The 25417-nt window shown below is 40.3% G+C and overlaps 1 protein-coding gene across 26 annotated transcripts in view; it reads left to right on the top strand.

Annotated features, from left to right (window-relative positions):
- Positions 1-25417, top strand: part of RBFOX2 (RNA binding fox-1 homolog 2) — a 259939-nt gene that overhangs the window by 217263 nt on the left and 17259 nt on the right. For 8 of the 26 annotated variants that reach the window (XM_053919478.2, XM_053919484.2, XM_053919486.2 and 5 more), the window contains 7 exons: positions 2883-3029; positions 5648-5701; positions 14768-14860; positions 17682-17742; positions 21311-21364; positions 21482-21576; positions 22636-22778. In XM_053919478.2, the coding sequence (XP_053775453.1) occupies positions 2883-3029; positions 5648-5701; positions 14768-14860; positions 17682-17742; positions 21311-21364; positions 21482-21576; positions 22636-22778 (647 nt within the window). Of the gene's footprint in view, positions 1-2882; positions 3030-5647; positions 5702-14767; positions 14861-17681; positions 17743-21310; positions 21365-21481; positions 21577-22635; positions 22779-23264; positions 25282-25417 lie in introns of those variants that run through there. The other 18 variants (XM_053919481.2, XM_053919488.2, XM_053919482.2 and 15 more) reach the window with 8 other exon arrangements.

The raw sequence follows: 25417 nt of genomic DNA, 5'->3' as shown, positions 1-25417 counted from the left end.
GTTAAAATGAAAATGGTGCGCTGACCTGTGTGGCTCAGGTGGTTGGGCGATGTCCCACAAAGCAGAAGGGCACCTTTTCAATTCCTGGTCAGGGCACATGCCTGGGTTTTGGGTCTGGTCCCTGGATGGGCACATACAAGGGGCAACCAATCAGTATTTCTTTTATCCCCTCTCTCTCCCTCTCTTCAGCTCTCTCTAAGAATAAATAAATAGATCTTTTTTAAAAAATGAAAATGGCAATACTAAGAGCCACCAGAATTCTCATACACAGTTGAGTGAAAGTTAGTACAGCCCTTTGAAAAGCACAGTGTCTGTTCAGGCTGAACTTACACATATCCTTAACCCAGCAAACCCACTCCTAGACCCATGCACACTCACCAAACTGCGTGCTCCTGTGCTCCCAAAGACATGTAGCAAAGAACTTCAGAGCCCAAACTGGAAGCGGTTGTGTAAGTTCTCTACGTTTATGAAGTGGAATAAGAGTGGATGAATTATAACTATGTCTATTACACAAATATAATATAGAAAAGAGGGCGGACAGAAAAGAGCACATATGGTATGGGTCCCTCCCCCCTTTTCTAAGTTCAGAAGTGGCAGCACTCATTTCTGGAGTCAGAAGTCGGGATAGTGGTGACCCTTTGGCGGGGTGTGTGACTGGAGTGGAGCCCAAAGGTGCTTCTGGAGTAGCGTCGCTCGGTCTAATTTGATGGTTATGTGGATGTACTTACTTTGTGTAAATTCATTCATCTGTATGCTTATGATTTGTGCATTTGTATCTAGTGTGGATGTTAAACTTCAATTGTATTAAATCAGAAAGCTTGAGAATTTTGGAAATTATAATTCATTTTTTCCACTTGCTAGTCTTCCTAGAACTGAAGATTTCTTGCTTTTAAAAAATGTAGGTGTTCACTACAGTGCCAGAAAATTAATCAGTCTGGCTTCTAACCTTTTCTTAAATTGTGTCATCGGGGTTATAACAAAACTCTCGGCAGCAACAAATTAAGTAATTTGGGCAACATACTTCACAGTGATCATCAGTTTTCATTTCCCCTGCCCTTTCACATACAGGGCAGGTCACAGGGACTGCATGCAGGTGGGCCAACAAGGGTTGACAGCTGTGAGTTTGCAAAACAGTTTATTCTTGTATTATTATTTATTAATTATCGTGTTATTTTCCTCCCTAACAACTGTACGCCTCCTTTTGCCCACCATTATAAATTATGTATGGAACTGGTTTGGCGCTGGAATCAGTCTTTTTAACTTCTCCACAGTGATACCCCGACCTCCTGCAGACCTGAGCTGCTGCTTTCCAAGTCTGAGTGAAGCAAGGTTTAGGCGACCCAGCTGTGAGGTGTCAGAGGCCCGTGGGCCGGTGACTGATGAGCATTCATCGTAACTAGCGCTCACGCTTATTGCTTTGGTGTCCATAGGCTGTCTTAGTAACTTAGTGAGTTTCTTCTTTGGGTGGAATTCGTTTTGTCTAGTCTGCATTGTGCCCAGATGGATGATAGGAAGCCTTGCGCTTTCGCAGAACTTGGCTTCGTGGCTCTTGCCTGTTCTGCTATTTTTGTATCACATGAATCATCACACATTTAAGCCACCTGCAGGGCCTGAATGGAATGACAGAAAAGCCACCATCACTCAGCTGGGCATTTGAAAAGCTGGTACTCATTCAGAGTTTATTCCTGATTATCCTCTATATTTTACAGTCTCAGACTTCATGATGATTGTTAACATCTTCTGAACCAAAAGTTTCTCTGATGTACAGTTTCCTTTAGTTGCACATCGGGTCACCGGGAGGGGATTTGTTCTGTGTCACCAGGAAGACTCTGTCGGGGACTCAGTTCCAAGCCGACTGAGATAATAAGAACAGCAGGTTCCACTCCCGTTCTAAAAGGTGGTTGGTTTTAATTAGCTCAGCAAGCCGTCGGGTTTGGCACGCACACCATAGTAAATAATACAAACATAAGGTTCTGAAATTGCCGGGTGAATGCTTCAAAATAAATGTTTTTTGAATGCTTAGAGTGTACCATACCTGTGAGATAATTGTCAAAAGTTCTTCTCAACATAGCAACTTTGTTGAGGATTGATTGGGAAAGAGAGTGGATGAACGCAGGCCTGGGATGTTGCAAAAGAGATTCACTTTCACTATAGATATACACAGATCTGTCATTTATGTGAGCAGTGGATCAGTCAGGCTCCCTTAAAGCCTTTGCAGATTTTCTCAATGAAGCTTCGCTCTGGGCTGCGGAAGGTCGGCTTCGGTGCTAAACGTAGCTGGACGTGTGTGAATTTGGGAGGCGAGTATAGACTGCTTTCAAAGTAAGAAGCCTCCTTGGTTTGTAAGTAAAGTGGCCATTGTCACCAAGTGCCTCCTCTTCCTAAATGATATACTTTGGGAACCCAGTAGTCATAAACTCTGGAACTAATGGAGGGAATAAAATACAAAAATATTTCCTTATTTCCTGACATGATAGACCAAAAATGCATTGATCTTCACAACTAGTACAACAGACTCTTCATTTTCAAAACAGGAACATATCAAAAATAGAAAGGTCTACTAAGAATCTAAGAGCAATGGTGCTATTTTTATACCTTCAGTTATTCTGGTGTATCCCCACGTGGTCTTGGGCAAGTCATTGAGAGCTTCTGTTTCTCCCATTTTCCTAATGCACTGTGGGTACTCACAAGACCTAAGTTCTATTTGTAAACTATGGCATTTTGAACGCAGCATCTTTTTTCCCCCTCAGAGAAGGGACAGCTGTAATTTTTGCTTAAAGACACTGTCTGAGAACGATTGGGGTGGGTAGGACTTCATTTTACGTTAATTCTTGTGAAGTAATTGCATTTATTTTTTGTTTACTATTTATTTCTTTTCTTAGCAGACGGAAGGAGGAGCACAGACAGATGGCCAGCAGTCACAGACGCAAAGTAGTGAAAATTCAGAGAGTAAATCTACCCCTAAACGGCTGCACGTCTCTAATATTCCCTTCCGCTTCCGGGACCCTGACCTCCGGCAGATGTTTGGGGTAAGTCTCTGAAGTCCTTTTGTGAGTTTACAATTAAAATATAATTTAGTCCACCAGGAGTATTATTAAGTCATTCGTACTTTAGGGTGAAACCACAAATGGATTGAGAAAGATCCGGGGGCGAGTCAGTATTTTCACCAGAAACTTGTCCTGTCACCTGTCTACTAGCCATGAGCCTTGCAGACTCTCATGTAAGTCAGGGGACCGTTTGCTTGGACACGAGACTTTCAGTGCTAGCATCTCAGAGTGCTGCACGTTAGACGAAATACCTGTGAGAGCAGAGAGTACCTGTGTTCTGTTCTGACCTCCTTGCTTATAACTCAACAATGTCAAGACCAGTACCTAAAATCAGGTACAGGGGTCAGTTTGCTGCCTCCGATGCTTCTTCCAGCCGTTCAGTTCTTCCTGAAGTCACTGCCGCGAAACACAGAGTGCGCTAGCAAAGCTTTTAGTTGTGGGAAAGGGAGTGCCTGCCAAGAACCTAGTCTTCTCCTGGGCTGTGTGTTGTTGCCTGTTATAATTTGAGCAAGCTCTTACCTCGAACTGGGACTAGGAGATAATTGGGCTTTTAAAAAATTTTTAGTAGTATCACAGCCTGGTGCTTTGTCAGAAAAGCAAATCCCCTTCCTTAAGTCTTGGTTGGCTGCTTCATGGTGACAAGACCCTGGAGCAAAGCTCTGTCACTTAGCTGTTACCTGGATGTGTGTTGCATGCTGAAGGTAAGGCCAGGGTGGGGATTTTAGGGTATTCTTGAAGAACTTGAAGAGAGCTTTTACACAGAAAATGGCAACCAACTGGTCTCATCTCTACAGAAAAGAGCAACAGAAGACATAAAGGGCAGCATAAAGAATTTAGGTCATACTTAAGAAGCAGCTTCCCAGGAGTATGAGTTATTAGGTTCTTTACTGAGTTATCAGAGATAATACGGCATCTCAGTCTCTGGAGCTCTGTGAAAATGGAGTGCGTTCTCAGGTCAGAAGTGTGCTGTCCACTGAAACTCTGCCTAGGCCGCTTACCAGTGATCTCTTGAAATGAATTATACCCTTCCCACAAGGCACCAAGTGCAAACAATTAAATTTCCTTGCAAGGGGTGCCTGGCTGCTCTGTCTTCTTCCATGTGCTTAGTCCCTGTTACTGAGGACAGTTGCATCGGTAAAGGGCAGGGATTCTGCGCCCCGTTTTATTAGCTCCGGAAACGATGAGTAGCTTCTTTCGGCCTCAATTTTTTTAACCATAAAAGGAAAGCAGTCCTTACTCTAGAAGGGTGCATTCAAAAACGTAAAAGGAAACAAACTCTAAAATACCATATAAATCATAATTTTATAGGATAGGTATCGGAAAAAAATAAAATGGCCTTCTACCTAAAATAAGACATTTTCCTCTTTCCTTGACTTTTAGAATTTTCCATTAAATGATGAAACAGGAAGTAAGCCCAGAAGCCTTACTCTAGAAAACTTGGGCTCTTAATACATGTTTTTAATAAAGATAGTAATGTTTCAGACCAGAGAGAAAGCACGGTTTCTGATTTGCTCTTTTCATTTTCTAGTTTCTGCGCATTCCCCTGAGTCTGGTTTGAAATCCAAGTAAGATAGATACCTGGGTTCAGCGCACATGAGCTAAAAAGCCTCGGGGCAGCTACGGCGCACCCCTTCAACGCAGTGTGTCCAAGTGTCGATTAAGACCGCTTTGTCACTGTATACACGCCTTCTCCAAATGGTCGCAGTTTCGTGTGTGCCCCTCCTGTCAGCCACCAGCTACCCAACCATAGACTTGCTTGCGTGTTGTGGTTTTAGCGTTGTTTGATTTTTTCCAAACGTGGAAATATTTAACTAATTACAAAACAAAGTTTCTATTTAAGGTATTCTTGATGATGTTCATTGCAGAAAAATTAAAGTGGCGGGTAAATGGGGTCATACATGATGTCCATGAATGTTTAAGTGTAATGGAAAACAACATGTAACCTATAGAAATAATAGGCACATATGTATTGACTTGGAAAGTTGTTCATAGTATATTGAGTTAAAGAAATAAGAGTACTATGTGGAAATATTTCCTTAACAATACATGCCTAAGGGAAAGCCCAGAAGGCTGTGGGCCGGAACTAAGGTGGTGAGATTGCAGGTGGTGCTCACTTCCTGCTTCCCCTTGCCTTTTTATTTATCTGTATTTCTGATTTTACAGTGAACATGGTTTACTTTCATAAATTAAAGGAAAAAGGGGGAAGCAAAACAGCATTCAAATCTTTCTTCTTAGGATTTACTTCGTAAAACTGACACATTTAAAATAGTAGAGACACAGTGGGGGAAGCCCCCGGTTCTCGCCCGTGGGAGGAAGCGCGCAGTAGGGTGACTGAGTGTGTTCTGAAGACCACTTCCGCCATGGGGGTGGGTAACGCATGATCGAGGGAGTTGGAAAAGGGGTGGAAAAGGAGAAATTATCAGCTCGGCAATAAGGAAAACCCAGAAACTGGTATTGGGACTTTACCAACAAACAGAAACATGGACATTAAATAGGTAGTTTAAAGCGGGGAGAGAGCCCCTGTTTCTTTTTTAGAAGAAAGTAAAATAATGTGGATAAAAAGCTGACGATAAACAAATGTTTTATTTTTGTCTCTGCAGCAGTTTGGCAAAATCCTAGATGTAGAAATAATCTTTAATGAACGTGGCTCTAAGGTAAGCGCCATCTCAGTATCAAGTGTGCTTGGTTTCCTTTTAGTTTTGTTTTATTTTAAACACTAAGTAATCAGAAAGCTTAAGCTGTTTTTCAAGGCTGCAAAGAGTATTCCCAGCTATCTGGCATGGATTAGATTATCTCTAAAAATAAGCTGCCACATGGCCAAACTTTATCTTAATACTTAAATTGGGAGAGCGATGGGGAAGAAGCGAGGGAGGTTTGAGGGGCGAGTGGCGGTTGGGAAGACGGGCCACGGAGACACCAGTCCTTCCCTGGACTTCAGTTTGCCCGCAGCTTCTTGCGTGAACGGAGAAGAGAGAAGACTGGAGGAAGTAAAATTCTGAGAATTCTATTCTGAGTTCTCAGAACAATTCAGCTTTTAAAAATTGAACTTTGAAATGACGTACTTAGGAACAAATTTAATATTTCAGTCATTCAGTTGACTTGCTCTCTCTCTTTTTGAATGAATTGTAACAAGGCTTAAATACAGGGAGTGTAGTGACTCGGGGCTGCACTATGAACTGATTTCCTCCTGTAAGTTAAACCCAGGTAGGCAAGCTGCAGGTGCAGTCACTTCACTCACAAGACAGTGGGGGTTTTTCGGTTTTTTGGTTTTTTGCATAAAAATGCAAGAAGTAACAGTGTGCCGTTTGATATGTGTATTCTCCTAAATGTGTTCTACATAAGAACTGAAATTTTAAATTAAGACATTTTTCTTTAATAATTTACTATTAATTTCACAATCTATATGATTTAGAATTTTTTGTAAGCAGTGGTGTTTTTAGGGATGAGTGAATGGTAAAGTCTTACAATGACATTATAAGAAAAGATTTGATAAAATAAATTTTGGAAAGTTTTATTTGAAAGTTTTCTTCCTCCTCAAAAAATTAGATACACCCCACAGACATAGTCAGCTGTGGCCAAACTTATAAATATTTACCTTGCAATGCTCAGTTCTACTTGCTGTTTTCGGTAAGACCAGTTTTTTAATTAATTTTTATTTGGTCGGCGCTACTGAACTTTGAAGATAGCCCTTGGATATGATTAAATCTCAGTTATTTGCTTTATGTAACTTAATGTTTAGTGCTATCTAATTTCTTACTCCAAATTCACCAGTCTTTGGTAATTAATAACACGTATCTACAGAGTTATGTATACTGGCCGCCCCCGTCTGTACTAATACAACTGTATGTGCTGTTCTCATGCTCCTGATCATTATTCCCTTCCTTTATAGAATGCATCAACACTAAAAGTGTTTAATTCTGACCTCATAACTATTCCTTAATATTAAAGAGGTAATTATACTCTAAGCTTCCAGTTTTCAGTTAAAACAAAAAACGATTACTATGCCTATACAGAATTTTCTCCAGCACTTACTTGGTAAGTATTTTTAAAGTGAAATCGATTCAGACTGTACCAATAGAACTATTTATGCTTGTAATTTCCTCACAGTGGATTTCTATTTCTTTGTCATATAGTTTGCTTTTGTTTTTGTGACCTTTTTAGATACAAAGTGAAAAAAACGACTGGTTTAGAGACGAGCGAAGCATGTGAATATAAATGACTATGTGAAGATTGTTGACTACACTGTGTATCTAAAGTAGCAGTTTAAGTGTCTTTGGTTTTTTAAGTGTATGCACTTACAATGTCCTTAACGAGACTCTAACAACTGAAAAGCCCAGTACGGTTTCATCAGGCATTGAGGACGCGCTCCTTACCAACAAAATAATTTGATTGAATTCTTTGAAGCAAAGGAAATTGATCTTTCTTGAGGGTTCTTTCATTGACTTCAAGGATTTTTAAATTTATCTGATTCAGTTGCTTCTCCCTTGTAATTGTCACTTTTAAATGACACAGTCTTCCGTTTCTGTTTGGGGACTCTAAAAGCATACGCTGCTCCTCTCAGCTAGGTGCTGTGTCCTCACTGTCCCTTTTTCTTTGGGCCACTGAAGGATAGACAGACTGTTACTAATTGGTACATGTTTTAAAACAAAGCACCGAATTCGGGATTGTCTTCAGTCTGCCTTCAAGGACTGGTACAAAACCTGTCTTCATCCTTGTACTTCTTAACTGTTGTCACGTAAAGTTCTTTGCTGGACTGGGTTCCTCTGGAACTGCTCTGAGGCTTGGTAATAGAGGTTTATGTTGGAGTCAAACCTCAACACCTCTTCTGGGATCCACCTAAGATGAAATTAACCAGTGCTTTTCTTTTTGTAAATTAAGTTTCATTTCTCATGTCTAATATGTTTGGGGTTGACTATAAAATTACAATATGTCTTGAAAGGAGCCCCAAAAAAGAAAACTTATGTGGCACTATTGTTTAGTTAAGAGTTGTTCAGTCGTCCTTGGCTGGTGTGACTCAGTGGATTGAGTGTGGGCCTGCGAACCAAAGGGTCACAGGTTCGATTCCCTGTCAGGGCACATGCCTGGATTTCGGGCCAGATCCGCAGTTGGGGGTGCACAAGAGGCAACCACTCATTGACGTTTCTCTCCCTCTCTTCCCTCCCTTCCCTTCTCTCTAAAAAATAAATAAATAAATATTTTTTAAAGAGTTGTTAAGTCTTTTAAGAGTGCTTTTCTATACAGAAATTAGCTTCATTGAATTTTTTTTGGAGCAGTAATGGAAAAACTAGTCTCAAATTAATTTTGAGATAAGTTGTAATATTGCATTACATGTAATGCAATATTTAACCAAATGGCTCCAAAACAAAAAAAAAAAAACAACTCATTACCATGTCTTATTTTTTATAATGAGACTTTCAGCCCAGGGATTTAGAATATCCCCACTTACAATCGCAAGTGGGCATTGGCGCGCTGCCATGCCCCTCCCTGCCTGCCCGTCTCCTACCTTCCCAGCCTGCCTGCGGAGTAGAATTTCTGTGCTTGCGGGAAGTAATTGTTTCTGTGTTACTATTTTCCTTTTTTCTGCTTTGACCTTCATGTTCTGGATTTGGTTTACCTGGATGGTGGAATGAATATGTGTCATTTACATGCATACACATGCACACTATAAATTATTTCCTGTCATTTTTAAAAGATCTTTTTATTCCCTACTCCTTCGTATAAGCATGAAGTCAGCTGTATTTAATTTTCTGTGATTAACTGAAACAAAGATAGACTATGCTTTTGAAAATGTTCAATAAGGATATAGGATGAAAAGTGGTGTACCCTTGTCAAAAAATTAATTAATTGTACTCTAGAATTCTAGAAAAGAATTATTCGGACATGTGTAGCTTCCTTGATTCTCCAGATTTCACCAGGCACGATAGAGTATTAACATAAACAAGGGGATACAGGTAGAGGGGCCATATGTCCTGGTTTATCGAGGATAGTCCCAGTTTGTTTGTACCTGTTGTCTTAGCATAATTATTAATGATGTTCCTTTTTCCCCTGAAAGTGCATGTTTGGACAGTAAATTACACTGTCACTCTTTATACAGATTCTTTGAGTAACGACTTTTTAAAAGCACCCTTTAAAAAATGATTATAAAAGGAAAACATGATATTTAGTGAAGTGGGATGAAAAAAGCATACATAGCTCATTAAAGAGAATATTCACTAATATTCTCGTGTATTTCCTCCCATCTTTTCTCATGCAGAATCTTAAACAGAACTCTAAATAAGGGTCACCTAGTTCGACCCAGTACTCTTGACCTTGCATTCTCTGCTAGACACTCCTAGTGCCTGAGAACTGGTCGCTTTTCAAAGTTTATTCCATTGTTGAAATCTAGATTTTCCACTATCCTGTTCATCCTCACCCAGCCCCATAAGAATTTGTGATAATTATCAGGCTTATTAAATTAAAAAATATGCACATTCTAACATTTATATTTTCCACAAAGTTTTCCACCATCCTTCTGGTATTGTTGTCACTTGAAGGGACGTATGTGTATTATAAGTACTGGATGTGTAGAAGCTCTTTACCTCTTCAGGCAGTGCCAGTTATTAAGTTGACTAAAAGACGACAACGTGGAGTGCAGCCACAGTTAGCGAGATTTCTAGCAGCTTTCAGTCGCTGTGTTCTTTCCCCTCCCAGGCGGGTGGGTTTCTGGAGTGATGGAGATGTGGTCTGGGGCTGGGCTTAAGTTTAGGCTCGTTAGAGAAGGTAGAGCCTCCTTTGTTTCCGTTCCTCAGACACGAGTGATGGGCTCCAACGTCTTCCTGCCTGTTTCTCTGGCTTTCAATTTCCTGCAAAGAAGAATTATTTCTTTCTTTCAAAATATGGTCAAAAGACTGTCTTTGAAATTGCACTGAGTCTACTTTTGTGATTTTCAGTAAAATTTGATAGGTAATGCTGGGGTGAAATGTTTTTCATTATACTTAAAACTGAATTAACAGTGCATGTATTTCCAAAGGGCTTAGTTTATTTTCTTTTGTTACCATTTTATGGGTTTTAGTTTTATTTTTCTTTTATTTATTTTTTAATTTCTGTGTTCTGGCCATACCCAGGAGAACCGTCTGCTTTTGATTTCTCCCTAAAAAGTTACATGGTAAATTTTCTTTCTCATTCTTCTGAGATGGAAAAATTCAAAGATTATACAAATTAAAAAATACTTTTACAATGCTCATCCTATTGCTTGTTATTTATTGCAGTCTGAGGCCAGACTAAAAAGGTGACAGTTATTCGGCTCCTTTGTGCCCTTGATGATGTCAAGGCAGGTGATAAAATTTTTGTCACTCACAGGAAGCTTTAACCACAACCAATAAACACACCATGCCTCCATTTCCAAAAGACAGCTAAGATAGCTGATAAGCACTGATATAACACTGGCGTGTTTACCCTGTTACCTAGAAGGACTTCGGGGATGGGAACCTCAGAGGAAAGTGTAGGGCGTGCAGACCTGCATTGCCCAGTACAGTGGCCGTGTTGAGCCCTTGAAATGTGGTGAATCTGCTGAGATGTGCTTTTGGTGTAAAGTGCACACCGATTCACAAGAGAGTGTTCAATATCTCACTAATAATGGTTGTATATGGATGCCAATTTGAAATGACAGTATGTTGTATATATTGGGTTAAGTAAAACACATTCTTGAAATTAATTTCACCTAGTTTTACTTTTTTAATGTGGCTGGGAGAAAATTTTAAATTAGTGTGTGGATCGTGTTATATTTCTATCTGATAGTGCTGGTGTTGACAGACACTGATAACATCATTTTTTTAAATTAAAAATAGAAGTTCACTTTTTATTGGTTTTTTATCTCCTTATATACATGATATATTTACCCTTGTTAAGAGTCTGAGATTAAATCTTAGTTTGACTTTGAAGCTATTCAGACTGGTTATTAGTTTCCCTATTTGATACATTGAATGCTCATTTTGAAGCTCTTCTTAGGAAAATGTGTTAGGGTTAGACATAATTTTATTAATTTTTTTAAGGCAAGGGATGTTAATGGCCAAACATAATATGAATTAGATTTTTGAGAATGAAAGGATATTAAAACATAATTTTATGTGAGCATATTTTCCTATTAGTAACTTTTTAAGCCTGGGTAATCTGTGAATATCCTTAACTGAGTTCCTGGCACCTTTTCAAAAAATGTTAAATTTTATTGAAGGACATTGTACATTAAAACAAGTTTTCGGGCTTTATTTGAATTAATATTCATGAAACCAAATTGTGAATGTGATAGATAAGGAAGTATAAGTTGGGTTGGTGGAAAATGACTTGTTTGAAGTTTCAGCATGAGAGAAGAGTATTTTAAGACCAATATGTTTAAAATGCTGGTTATACTCCTCACCTTCCTAATCAGACTTTAATTCTGTGAGGTATATATTAATGTCCTATTGCTTCTGAACAACTTACTGCAAACGTGGTGGCTTAGTGCCACACAGGTTCATTACCATACATCTCTGGAGGACAGAAGTCCAAAATGGGTCTCTCTGGGCTGCGGTCAAAGTGTGCAGGGCTGCGCTCCCTGCAGCAATGTTCAGGGGTAGTCCGCTTCCTCGCCTTTTTCAGCTCTGGTGGCGGCCCCTGTTTCTTGGCCTCAGCCCCTTTCCAAATCCATCGTCAACAGTGGACAGGCCAGACTTGCTCAGGCTGTCATACTCCGATGCTGACTCTCCTGCTTCCCTCTTTCACAGGCGGGCGCCCTGGTGATTGCACTGGGCTCACCTGGGTAATCCAGGGTGCTCTCCCTATCTCGAGATCATTAATTTAATCACACCTGCACAATCCCTTTTGCCCTGTAAGGTAACATATTCACAGGTTCCGGGGATTAGGACATGGGTGGTGTTCTGCCTGCCAGAAGGTCCGTTTATCTTCAAAGGAAAGAAGAAATCCTCTTACCTCTGTTTTCCCCTCAGGTCTCCAGTATCAACAAGCCCTTCCTCCTCTTCCCCTAGGTGAAGATGCCTATAGAGATGGCTTTATTTTCCTCTCTTTGGTATCTGGATTAGCATTTCCTTGGACAGATAAGCACCTTCCTTTTAAAAACAGTTTTGAAGTGTTTGAAAGTGAAATTTTGTTCCAGAATATTGAGGTCATTATTGACAAAACTCTTACACAAGCAGACTGGAACGTTAAACTTGGCCATTGCCGACCCCAGCCAGCGTGCTCCAGCAAGGGAGGTCATAGAACACAGTCAGCCAGGAGATTGGGGAAAGAAAATTATAAGGACTTTGGGACTAATGTAGCTTAGTAAATAGAACACTGAACTTCTCATTTCCTCAGCATTAGCTGCAGGAAGAAGCCACAGGGAAGGAAGAAGGCCTCATTGATGCTTCGAGCCTTCTTGGTGATTGAGTGCTTACCCTCAGTCTGACTCCATTTCTTTACCTTCTGAGTGGAACCAGCAGGGTTGTCCTTTCTGCCCCGTGGTTGTATTTAAAAGACAAACGTGTGTATGTGTATGTGAATGTATGCAGATGTAGTCATAATGCTCTACTTAAAACTCTAGCTTTAGTCTGCACACAGTCTGTTATCCAAGTGCAAACTTATTAGTGACTTAACCCAAGGCATAAAATGCGTGAGGCTGTGACAATCAGTTGGATTACCGCTAATACTCCTAAAACGTGACACAAAAACTCATCGCTATCTCTGACCTCTCTTACAAGGTTTAACTTTTTGGAGGATTCTCAAGAATTTGAGAACTGGTTTCCTGTCTTCAGCAGATCCAGTGTAAACAACAAATGGTGGAATTAGTAACTTGCCCTTGTGTACCTGGAGTTGTCAAAGTGCCCATATAACATGCTGACATCAAAATTTAACTTTCCACATGTGTTCCCACTGAAATGTTCAACATGTTTACATTTTTAAGGGAAATAGTAACTAAAGTTACCCATAATGTTCTATCCCCAGCAACATACCTTTAAATTTTAGCATTGCACATTCTAGGGTATTTATGGTGGTAGAGACGAGCCATTGGAATCCTCCATGGTTCTCCCCCCAACCATGTAAGCATTTAGAATTCTGTGTAACCAGGTCCTTCAAAATCATGGAGTTGCTGTTATAAAACTTTACTAAGCAAGGTACAGTTTACCATCTCAGTTAAGCACACGTTTTGTGTGTGAGTAAACATAAGGCATCCAGATTATCCTTACCCTACAGCGAAATGTTCAAAGAATGCTAGAGGGACAGTGAAGCCATTGAGAAATGAGGCGTTCCCCCAGAAAATCCCAGGAATTAAGGATGTAAAATCCCACTCTAAGGATGTAAATAGCTTGAGAAAATTTTAGCTGCAAAGTGAAAAGATAAGGACAAAGCTCCTAAATTGAAACTGATACAATGCTTTGTGAAATAGTTGTATAAGAATATAGTAAATCCTTAAAAAAAAAGGAATATAGTAAATCCTGCTGATGTTGAAGTTAACAGTAGTGTTATAACCCAGACAGTCTTTTCAAATATCATGTGGACAACAAAGTGGGTTAACTCCCTGGCCTCCTGCTTTGGCGCCGTAATGAGCTAAAGCATGTGGGTGGTTTGGTTTTGGGGGTTTTTTTGGTAGTATCAACAATACACAAATAAATTAATCCTAACTCAAGTAGCAACTATGTTGCTGTGTTACGGTGTTCTCTTCCTGTTGAATAGTATGCAACTGGTGCCACTAATGTAGATCTCATTTCCATTGCCTTTTTGACTTCCTTTTTTCTCTAATGTGGAAAATTGCTAATACATTTATTTAGTAGTAGGTGTAGATGCAAACAAACGTACGACTCCGGTAAATTTGGACAAGCAATTTTCTGAAATTCAGCTGAACGTAACAGAGGTGGGCAAAGGTAGGCTTAGAGTTGTTTGAATGGAAAATAATACAATAATTAGTACAAAATAAACTGTTCTGTGTACTCAGAACCATAAGCCTGCTTTTGCCCACCCCTGCATTTTTACTCTGTGCCAGTCTGGTCATTTAAAATTGGCACTGAAGAAGTGTCACATGTGACTGACTGCTGCTTGGTGATAGTTTCATTTGCTTAGATGAACACGCGTGCTTTCCTTCACCGCCCCCGGCGCCTACAGAACTGTGTATCAAGATTTTGTCTTAAATTGTCCTGTTTCCAAAGGAGTTAATGGTGGTGTGAGCAAGAGGCAAAGTGGGGCTAAAACCATTAGACCTCCAAAAAACATCCCCATTATGTAATGATTATACTTAAATATCAGGTTTCATGTAGGAGTTACTAGGGAATAATCGATTTAATTAAGTAGTTTTTAATATTACATAAAGGGAGACAAATATTAACAGCACGAGTTGAGAGAGAAAGTAGGACATTTAAAAAAAAATACTCAGATTTTTGGATGAATAATTTGACCCGAGTAACTCTATACCTTAATTTTGGTCTGGCCTCACATGCTTTATGTTTTATTTTATTATTATAATTATTATTATTATTATTATTATCATTGTTAATTACATTATTATTATTACTACCACTACAGTTCTTTATTCTTTTAGTGGATTTAATTTCCCTTTACAAAATATGCATGGTCCAAAAACGTGACTTCGGGAGCATATTGCTGAGTGGTTGCTGATGTCAGTTTCATACTATGGTATTTTTTTCTCTATTTACCAAGAGATCAGTATTTCAATGTAACGATGTGCATGTTTTCCCCCCTTCTCCCGCTGCATGCAGGGATTCGGGTTCGTAACTTTCGAGAATAGTGCTGATGCAGACAGGGCCAGGGAGAAATTACACGGCACCGTGGTAGAGGGCCGTAAAATCGAGGTGCATGTCTTCAATAATTCAATTTCTGGTTTATATTTTTGTTTCTCTTTTTGTGTATTGCCTCACTGATTTCACATTTGGAACCCTGTCTTTGTGTGTGTGTGGCACATGTATGTGTGTTTGTGTCTCTGTGTCCTTCACCTCCTTGCACTAAAATGTATAAAAGTAACACTTCTGCCCTCCTTCCCCACCTTTTGTTGTTGTTTGGGGGTTTTAAGTCTGGTTTACTTGTGTGTGTGTGTTTGTGTACTTTTCATTTACCTTTTTCTTCCAAAGTGCTCGTCCTTTTGCTCTCTTGATTTTTTTCCTTTGCTTCAGTTTGCAAGACTCCAAATTCCTGTGATTGGGCCAAAATAAAACAGACTTTAAAAATGTCTGTCACTCTCCAATTTATAACATTGTGTCCTGATTTATTAATCAAGGGGCCAGCCAATACCCGCCCGCGCTCGCTCGCACTCTCTTTCTCTCTTTATCTCTTTCTCTCTTTCTCTCTCTCTTTCTCTCGGTCTCGGGAGGCCAGTTCGCCTCCATGTGTGTGTGATAAGCAAGGAATAGAAGATTATAGAGGTTGTGGGGAGGAAGGAAAGAATCCAAAACTCATAAAATGTATTTAACGTCAAGAATTTCAACAGTTCATGGATAAAATCCCCAAACAGAGGGTGTGATGGTTGCCTGGTGAACGCACTGTCGTCGTAACTGAGTCGGCCGCCTGGTGCTCACTGGCCCTTCTTAAAAAGGCAATGAAGGTTAACTGGCTCCTTTCCCCTCTCCCAGTTTTGAAAAGTGTGAAATATAAAAGCCACCATTTTGAGTAAGATGTCTGCATATTTTGCTTTTTCCCCCCTCCCTTTCCAATGGTTTATAGCATTTAGGGCCCTTCACTTGACTCACTCTTTCCATGGTAACTATACACAGTGCTGGCGATGGGGCCCGTTGGCGGTAAGTGAAACCAAAGCACTAGAGAAGAAGCTTTATGATATGTAATTACAAAACGATTAAATAAGAAAGAAAAAGTCCATCTGCCATCTCACATTAACACGACAAAATGTGATTTGACTTGTTGCTCCTCTTCCTTCCCCTTCCCTCCTTTTATTTTCGATGCTATTGAGTAATGCCGCCTGGACTTTGTATGGACATTGTTTTGTAGCGGTCTGAGCTGTTTTGATACTGACGTCGTGGTGATTTTTCCCCTCGCACATCTTACTCAGAGTTACTGAACTCCAATTTGGCTGGTTTTATTAATGCATTTCCTGCCCCTGCTTCCTTTCCTAATTTTCCTCTTTCCCAAACCTCTGTTTAGAGCTGCGACTGTTCTTTCTTTGCCCTTGATGACTTTCCTACCTGCCTGTGACACCCTCCTCGACTTTCTCTTTTCCCTGCCTTTTTGTTCTCTCCACCCAAGTTCTGCTGCATCCTTCCCCCTATTCCTTTCCCACCTGTTCTCTGTTACATGCAGCTATTGGTCTCTTGCTGACTGGTGGCCTCTGATTGGTTTGGGCCATTTTTCTTTTAAGTGCTTGGGTGCATTCTGCTCTAGCAGCTACTGAAGCTCTTGCCCCATTTTCATTCCTGTCTGTGAGAGCCTTGCTCTTCACTTCTCCCTTCTTTCCAAAAGTGATTATTTTTTCCTTTCTTTTATTTGTGTGTGTGTGTTTTTTAACAGCATGCCCTCAGTCTCATCATTGTTGTATCTCATTCTTTCTTTTTAAATGTGAAATGTTTATAGTATTTGGTGGGTCAAACTAGAGTAAGTGGAGTTTCAAGCTCTCTTCCTCACATAGGCATATCACCACTATACAAATCTTAAAAGACGTATTAAACATTTTTTAATTCCAATTCTACCTAAAAATTGGTCTTTTTGTAACACAAATTTATCATTATTATACAAATTTAAAATAATGTAAATTCCCCAGAGGCAAAATAAGACATATATTTTTTGTATGTTTGATAATTTTTTTTCAAAACTGACCAGCTTTATGACCTGGCAACACAGTGTGTACTAAGACTCTCCGGTGAGGCTGGTTCGGCCACTGGGCGGCGGTGCCCGGACTTCAGGCTTCTTTCGCTTTTCTTCACCAGCGCCCTCTCGGTATCGCCTTTTCCCTCACACTGAGAATGCTTTAAATGATGCCACTCTCTAGTGAGGGTGGACGGCACCATAAAACGGTTCTTTCTTCAGTTCTTTTAAGTGCCTAATTGAAAGGCCTCCTGAAAACTTCCTAAATAAATGGATAGACCACATACACATAGTCTAGAAAATTCGCTGTGGTTCTAAAGACTGTCAGCATGGAAGTCTACGTTCCTGTGCTGGCTGACTAACTTCAAACAGGAAAATCTGATACAAGTATCAAAATGCTGGCCATTAGAATAGGTGGAATCCACAGATTTCTTTTCTTACCTTCCTGTAAATCTATTTTCCGACCCATGTGGCAAGCCTCTATTTTACTAATGAACTTCAGAGTTCATGTGAAAACAGTTGTTTCTAATTTACTGTTTTCTTATATTTCCCTTAACGCAGAGACTTCTCTGTTTCAGAGATGTCCAAAGAGTTTGCAAATGCCTTTTGTCTTTGGAGGACTGGGTGGTAAAGTGGCCCTAGTTTTCCATTTGGAGAGTAAGAAACTACATTTTACTCTTGTTAGCCTCATTTAATAAACACTTTAATTAAAACATACTATATATTAATATTTTATATTGCTATATTAATTATTTAAGTCAGCTCTGAAATTTGCATTTTAAACTGAGTATGTGATTGGATGAGCACCTCCATGGTCCTTAATGTGGTCTCCCCCCGCCCCCCGCCCCTTCTTTCTGTTTGTAGGTGAACAACGCTACAGCGCGAGTCATGACCAATAAGAAGATGGTCGCACCGTATGCAAATGGTAACTGCAAGTCATCTTCAGAGTGACGCCATTTATTCCCGTGTGCGCATGCGAGCTTTCCGTAGACAGCAACCAGTCTCTCTTGAGTTTAGTCTTACGACAGTTTGTTTCACTTACATCGAAGTATTTCCTTAACCGAGGAGGGTGTTTTATTTTTAGAAATAAACTTTTTTCTTAGAATTAAGCTAATTTTTTTAGTTGTTCAGGTGTTGTGGTGTCAGTAAAGCTCATCTGATACACAGTGTAAACGAGTCATTTGAGGACACCTACTAACTCAGGTAGGGCCCCCACGGAGCTGCCGTAGTTCTGTGTAATGCATCGGCAGGCGTGTCCGGAGTATACCCCTGGGTGCCTGCCAGCTCTTCCCGTTTCTGCTAATTCCTGTCCATCTGAGCATGAGTGGGATTGTCATTGACCCCTTGCTCTCCTTTTTTGTAGAGGCATCAGCCATGGGGGCGGTGTGTGTGTGGGTGTGTGTCTTCTATTTTCTATTCCATGACTACATGTGAGTGTTTTAAATATTTTTCATTAAGAAGAAAATTTTCTGTTGACTATTCTGTGTAACACAGACGAAATTTTACATCATTTGTCAGATTTAATCCAGACTCACGTTCTCTCAATGAGATGAGATGGAACTTTAATCTCCTGTGCGATAGTGGTTTTGTGGATTGTGTTCTTCAGGACCGTCTTGTGGGGAAAAGGAAATTGAATGGATTGGGTCCTGAGGCTTCCAGCTCTGCTTTGGTCTGAGCAGTTCATTTCCTGTTGTATATTTTAGAGTTCTGCAACACTTACCTGGAGTAAAAGAGGGAGTTTCTCCCTTCTTAGCGTTTTGTGAAAGTTTGAATCTAACTGCTGAGTGGCACTGTGTGCTGGGTAATGTCTTAAACAGAAGTTGGTTAGAATTGAGTGTAACCCAGCTTTTCTGATGATACAAAGTAGCATAATTTGCATTTTCTCTTCTTATTTTATCAATGATATATCATGTTATACCACCACCTCCCATCCTACCTCTTATTTTCTCTTCACTGCTACCACAAAAAGGGAAGTGTCTGCAATTTTGACAAAAACCCTATGTAGACCAAAAAAAAAAAAAAAAAGGAGGGAGAGGCAAAGAATGTTCGATACCCTTTAGATCCAGGGAGAATGGTGTGGCAGAAAGAGCCGCTGGCATTCATAAGACAGGCATCCTACTTCTAGATTTGACCCTTCGCTTCACTCCGGGACAGGGAGCCAGTCTCCTGGCCTGTCTGGTGGTTTTCATTTCTGTAAGGCGGCAGTCACAGAGGCTGAGCATCAGAGCGCTCTTCAGATGTCACCAGAGCCTGGTGCTCTTCTTCACTGCCTGCTATTTAGGAAACGAAGCCCAGGGGAGTGTCCCAGCGGTCATTGTTCCAGCAGTCATTGTCCCAGTGGGGGTCCCTGTCTTAGGTTTTGTGAAGGTCAAAATGGCATAAACATCTGAAAATACATTGCAAATTGTACAAAACTGAACATGTTCAACATGATCAACAGCATACTATTGTATACCATTATTATAGCATGCTTCCATTGTAAGCATTTAAAGGAAGTGCTTAAGTAATAGTCTCATCAGTAGGAAAGAAAAGGGTCATTTTGAATATTGTTCTAAATCAATCTCTAAGTCTGATGGAGCCACGTTTTAGAAAACTGCATCTGCAGTGTTAGAAGTGCTGACAAGAGTGTGCTAGACGCCCACTCGTGGTGAATTCTCAGCATTTATTTTATGTTAGCTGGAATCACTTGATTAGTCCGATCCTGCAGAACATTTGGGTTCTTACAACTCCAGTAGGATTTGAACCCAGATTTTTTTGTAGAATAATGAAGAGGCATATCTATGAGCACATAAACTAATGAATGGGGATTGGATTGGTTCAGAATGAATGGGTTTTCTCTTGAATAATGTAGCCATTAAAATCTGATGATTGACCTTTTCTTCTTTCCATTTATAATTTTATAGAGTAGCAGGGATACAATGTTAGGCCCTTAAGCTAATAGAGAAGAAGTAAACCAAAGAGCCAGTCTTTCAGAAACATAATGGGCATGTTTGCTTGTTTGTGTATAATATTTAATAAATATCCATTGATTAAAATTTTTATATGTAATTCCGATCTTCAACAGTAGGCAGTAGTATATTTTTCAACACTTGCTATATTCCTATAAATATAAAAAGGGAATGATGAAATACTCTTGACACCAAACCTAATGTTTGGAAATAATTAAAATTTATAAATGTTTAAGCTAATGTTCAACTCTAGTCTAATATCCTTTAGCTAAAAGGTCTGATTAACTCAAATGTGTTCATCACAAATTAAAATCTCAGAAGACATGCATTGAAGTTGGTAATGTAGCCTGAATTTTATTATTGCGTGTTTCTTCTGGTTGACTATAAAATTTCAGTGAAGGGAGATTTCAGTTTACCCAGAATACCACGAGCATGGTGTAATCGAACATGGAGCTCAAAGATCCAGGTCAAATTTGAGTTGAGTCAAAGGATATATATATATATATAAAACAACCTGCGTAGTGAACAGTGGTAAGATGAGTTTATAAGAAAGAGTATCACAGTGTGGTATAGAATGACATATGAGGGGGTCCCCCCAAAAAACGGAATTATCTTCTGGAGGGCAGGCCCCTTGTAGTACATTCTTCCCCCACTAGGGTAGTGTTGTAGGAGCCCGTCTGTATCAGTGCACCAGCTGGTGGTGGTGTCAGAGGCTGCATTCAGCGTCAGTGAGTGTTTTTTAAAGCTCTTCCAGTGCTTTTGCCCATTTCATGATGGGTGATTCAGGAGCACACTTACCTGCACTGCGCCTGAGTATTTAGCAGTTTTTGACCAAAGACCCCCATGCTCCACCTTCCCTGTTCACCGTTCACCTGCTCTTGCCCCGAGTGACTTTTTTTTTTGTTTTCCACAATGGAAAAAGTCCTCAAAGGTAAAATGTTTCATGGATGTGGAAGAGGTGAAACCGAAAAATGGCAGAAGCATTAAAAGGCATCAGAGTCAGTAAGTTTAAAAACTGTTTTGAGCAGTGGGAAAAAATGTCTCGATAGGTGTATTGCATCAGATGGAGAGTACTTTGAAGGTAACTGAAGTTTAAACATGTAAGAATAAATACAGTTTTTTGTAAATAAATGCCAAGGTTTTTGGGGGGGTTCCCCTCCAGTACTGTGGTCTGTGTTTTTCCTTTTCCTGAACAAAGAATAGGTCATGGGTTCTGTGAGAGACACTACCAAACCCTAAGATTTATTTTTCTTTTTCCTTTCCTCATTCCTTTTCCATTTTCCTATCTCCCTCCCAATTTTTTTCTGTCTTCCCCTTCCCCCCTCCCCCTCACCCCTCAGTACCCCTTCACTGTGCTAGACCTGCTTAAAGATAATTGGGTCTAGAAATGTCGAAACCCTCTCCTATCAACCCCAGCTGCATTCTAAAAAGATGGGAGTGGACAAAAATAAGCCCAGAGATGTCTGCAGCCAACTTGTACATCACTCCTTTGCCCTGTATTCCTCGTGTCGTCTTAAATGCTCACTGTTGTCTCTTATTTTTCAGGTTGGAAATTAAGCCCAGTAGTTGGAGCTGTTTATGGGCCCGAGTTATATGCAGGTAGCATTTACGTTGACTTTTCATGTGCTATTTAATTGTAACAACATCTGTTGTTTTGCAATTAACTACTCCTTTGTAATCTTTTTGCATTTTTTAATTTTTTTTTAATGCGAGCAGCATCCAGCTTTCAAGCAGATGTGTCCCTAGGCAATGATGCAGCAGTGCCCCTGTCAGGAAGAGGGGGCATTAACACTTACATTCCTTTAATCAGTAAGTAGCCTATGTTGGCCTGGCATGGAGTGTGCTGTTGGAAGCGATGGTGTGCGAGAGGTCTTTTCTGCCCCCAAGTGCAATAACGCCCAACTGGACAGGAGGTGTGGTCGGGAGGAGCGAGAGTACTGCCGCCGCGCTCTGTCCTGCTTCAGCCTGTGCTGGAGTCTTTCTGGCCACATATGAAGATTGCCACAAAGCGCAGTCGGACAGGCAGAGGGGGTGAGGGCATGTAAAGAACATTTTAGTGTGTTTTTGATAGTAAAGCAGAAGAAGTATTTGTGGAATCTATTGCCCATGTTCTCTCTAAGTCAACTCTGGGCCTTCCGGTTGAGTGTCACTTAAAAGCACCTCCAGTATTATTGACCATTCCCAGCTCTGTTGACCTGAGCCATTTTGCTCCAGAAAAATGGATCACTAAACAGAGTCCTGGGGACCTGGACTCAGTGTCTCTGCACAGCTTCCAGAGGAGAGCACGCTTAGAACAGACCCTTAGACAGTGCCTGCCTCTTTACACGACACAAGGCCACGGGAGAGAGGTAGTTTCCCTCTCCCCCTACGTTTCCGGATTAAAACATTTTAGACAAAAGACGATGGTTGACTAATGAGATGAAATGTCTGAAGACTATTGTGTGCCTTAGAGTTTTGCACTTTGTAAAACCACAAAAGAATATTTCTATGATGAGTAATTTTGATAGGTCCATAATGTTTACACACAAGATGAATAGTTGACCAGTTAAAGAGTTTATATCATTCCATTTAAACTGCTCACAGAAATTAAGTCTCGTTCCTGTGATGGTAGTTCTTACTGCTTCTTGAGCTGCTTCTCACCAGCTTGCATTGTGAGGCCAGAATTGGGAAGGAGCAGAGAAAACTCACTCAGGATTTGCGATCAGGGAGGCACGGCACCATTAGCTTTTGCCTGCTGGGTCTCTCGCCATTCTTTCTCAGAAGAGAGATGCTGTGTGCACTTTTTCATCTTTCCTATAATTGGTGCAAAGCAAGTTGTGATTGTACACCTACTGTTGAATGCAGGTTGACATTTCCGTCCTATTTTGGGTCTCCCTTTAGTTCCTGGCTTTCCTTACCCAACTGCAGCCACCACGGCGGCCGCTTTCAGAGGAGCCCACCTGAGGGGCAGGGGGCGGACGGTGTATGGTGCAGTCCGAGCGGTACCTCCAACGGCCATTCCCGCCTATCCAGGGTAAGTGTTAGATTCCAAAATAAGCAGTTGGACAAGGAAATGCCATGGCCCTCTTATAATTTCTAGGACGTTGCTGTGCCACATAGTAAAGATTCTATGAATATTTGCAAATTAATGGATTAGATGCAAGAACCAAAAAATAGCATCGTCAGAATATAACAAATATAAATTCATTATATAAATCTTCATTTTGGCCACCTTAAGCCCTCACGGTAGTGGCTTAAGGCAGTAGCCAGAGCTGCCTTGTGTTAACCGGCGATGTGTTGGCATGGAGCTCACTCGGCACCGCACGAACGTGGATTAACACTGCTGCAGAGAACCGAGGCCAGAGCTCAAGGCTGCAGTGCAAGACTGCCTCTGCCGTGCTCGCCCCGTCACCACCCTGGGCGGGGCTGGGGCGGTCACCTGCGCCCTCCCTCGTGGCTTCACTGCCTGGGTGGTGAGCAGCAGAGCTAGTTACCCACAATGGATTTGCTTTCTTTGTAGGAAACGGATTAAAAGAGGTTAATTCAAAGATGAACCAAGTCCAATTGAATCAAGGGAGAAAGGGAGCAGTAGGAAGAATTAAACTACAGTTGGCTTCTGAATGATGGTAAAACAAGTAACGTAGCCGAGCATCCTTCACCCTTTGATTTTTGTGTGGAGGGTGTCTCACGCAGTGGAATGATTCCATAGCAACAAATGAATCCTTCGTTACTGAATGGGGAGAAGGAGTGAAGGAGGCAGGTTCTGTTTTCACTTCTTTCTCAGTGTCAGCCTAAAATGTATATTTTTGTAGTGGACTTTTTATAAGTTAGTTGTGTCAAGGACTTTTCTTCCTCAAAAATGTGACATTTGTGTTCTTCATCTTTTCTCTGCCTGTGACAGGTTTTTCCCCATATTCTTACGGAGGAATAAACATAGTGGCAGAGGAAAGAGCCTCCTTTGTAGGTCCTTTTCTGACAGCAAAATTGGCTTTCAGGTGTGCTAATTTAGCATTCATTCATAGCCTAAATGGACGTGCCACTAGGGGCCCTCCATTACACAGAATTAAAGCATTTTTATTAGATAAGGCAAGTATGCATGTTGAAGTGGGCAGGCTCTAAAAGCCACTGGAAGGGACTGCTTTAGAAATAAACTTCTGTTTGCAGTGTATAGATGTTTAAATCCCATGCATTCCATCATCTCCATCTTCTGCCATTACTTTTAATTTATCCTTTTTCTTCTTCTTAACTTGGCCTTTGACCTTTAACCTCTGACATCTCTTTTTAAAGAATAAAGATGCAGTATAGTTTCCTTAAGAAATAAGTAAAACATAAAAACAAACTTTTTGCTACACTAGGAAAATTGTTCATGAAGCATCTTCCATTTTGATCCAGGAGAGTTTACCATCCTATTTGCAAAGAGACACTGCTCGCCAGAAACACGGGACTTCTCTGTTTGTAATATGCCTGCGTTACCGTACGAAGGGTTGGATTCGTTCCTGTTAAATGCAGGTCGTTGCAGTGTATTGAGCAAACTTGAAAACACATTCACTACCAAGTCTGTGTCAGGTATATATTTGCTCAAAGATATTTTATCTTTATGTCTAATCACATCAATTTCTGCACCTTACATTGAACACTAATTGCCCATGTTTTTCTTTTTTATTAACTAAACCGCCTGTTTACATGGAAGATGGCAAGGAATAAGTCCAGTATTTGATGGGGAATGGCCTAAAATTGCTTCTCGGCTGAGTAAACTAATTCCATCATTACTCATTGTGTTCTAGCCTCCTGTGGCGTTCGATACAGGGAATATGGGAATTCTTTTAGACCTTAGGTAGATACTCCCCGTAAGTGATACAGCCTAGTGTGATACTTACTTACGTTTGCAGTGCCACCACTTTTCTCTATGGGAGAAATGTTTTTTTAAATCTTTGCCTATATCCCCGTACTGAAATAGTTGAAGGCTAACTAATCACCACTTAGCATCAGTGCTTTGCATTTTATCAGCCTTCTTGTTACGAACAAGTCTCTTTTTTACAAAAATGCAGTTGACAGGCAGATCACTCTCAAATACCCTTCTTTAACTGCAACTGCAGACTCTGAAAATGGATAGACTTTAACTAAACGAACATCACAGATGAGTTTAGTTTGCCTGCTGTGTGATTCTAAGGCACAGCATACTCAAGGCAATGCAGAATGTGATCCTGCTGTCCTGTAAACGCAGCAGAATGTCCTTGGAAGCACAATCCAGAGACGTTCCCGCTGCCTATAAAAAAGAAATAATTTCATGTTCAAGTTAAAAATACGATTTGGTGATTCCACTTGCTAGTTTGTTTATTGTAACAGAGAAGGTAGTGGTGAAATTTTACCATTTGTTTAGCTGAATAAACAATAAACAAATCTTCTCGTTTAAAATAACCACATCTTGATTTAACAAATATGAAGAAGAAAGTCTTATCTTTTATCTCTGCCACTGTTCTATGTCTCTTGGTCCCAAAGTAATGTTTTGGGGAAATTACATGCAGAAGTGCACAAAATACTTCAAAAGGTTCGAAATCTGTATTTTAATTTTAATAGTTTAGTATTGCTAAGGATTAAAACAAAAAGTCCTGTACTTTGTTTGTTTGATACAAATTAATTCTCTAAACAGGAAAATAAACCTTTCTACTTCTA

This window comes from Desmodus rotundus, chromosome 3 (assembly GCF_022682495.2).
Source record: "Desmodus rotundus isolate HL8 chromosome 3, HLdesRot8A.1, whole genome shotgun sequence".
Lineage (NCBI taxonomy): Eukaryota > Metazoa > Chordata > Mammalia > Chiroptera > Phyllostomidae > Desmodus > Desmodus rotundus.
The sequence above is the reverse complement of the archived record's forward strand: the minus strand, read 5'-3'. Positions and strand labels throughout refer to the sequence as shown.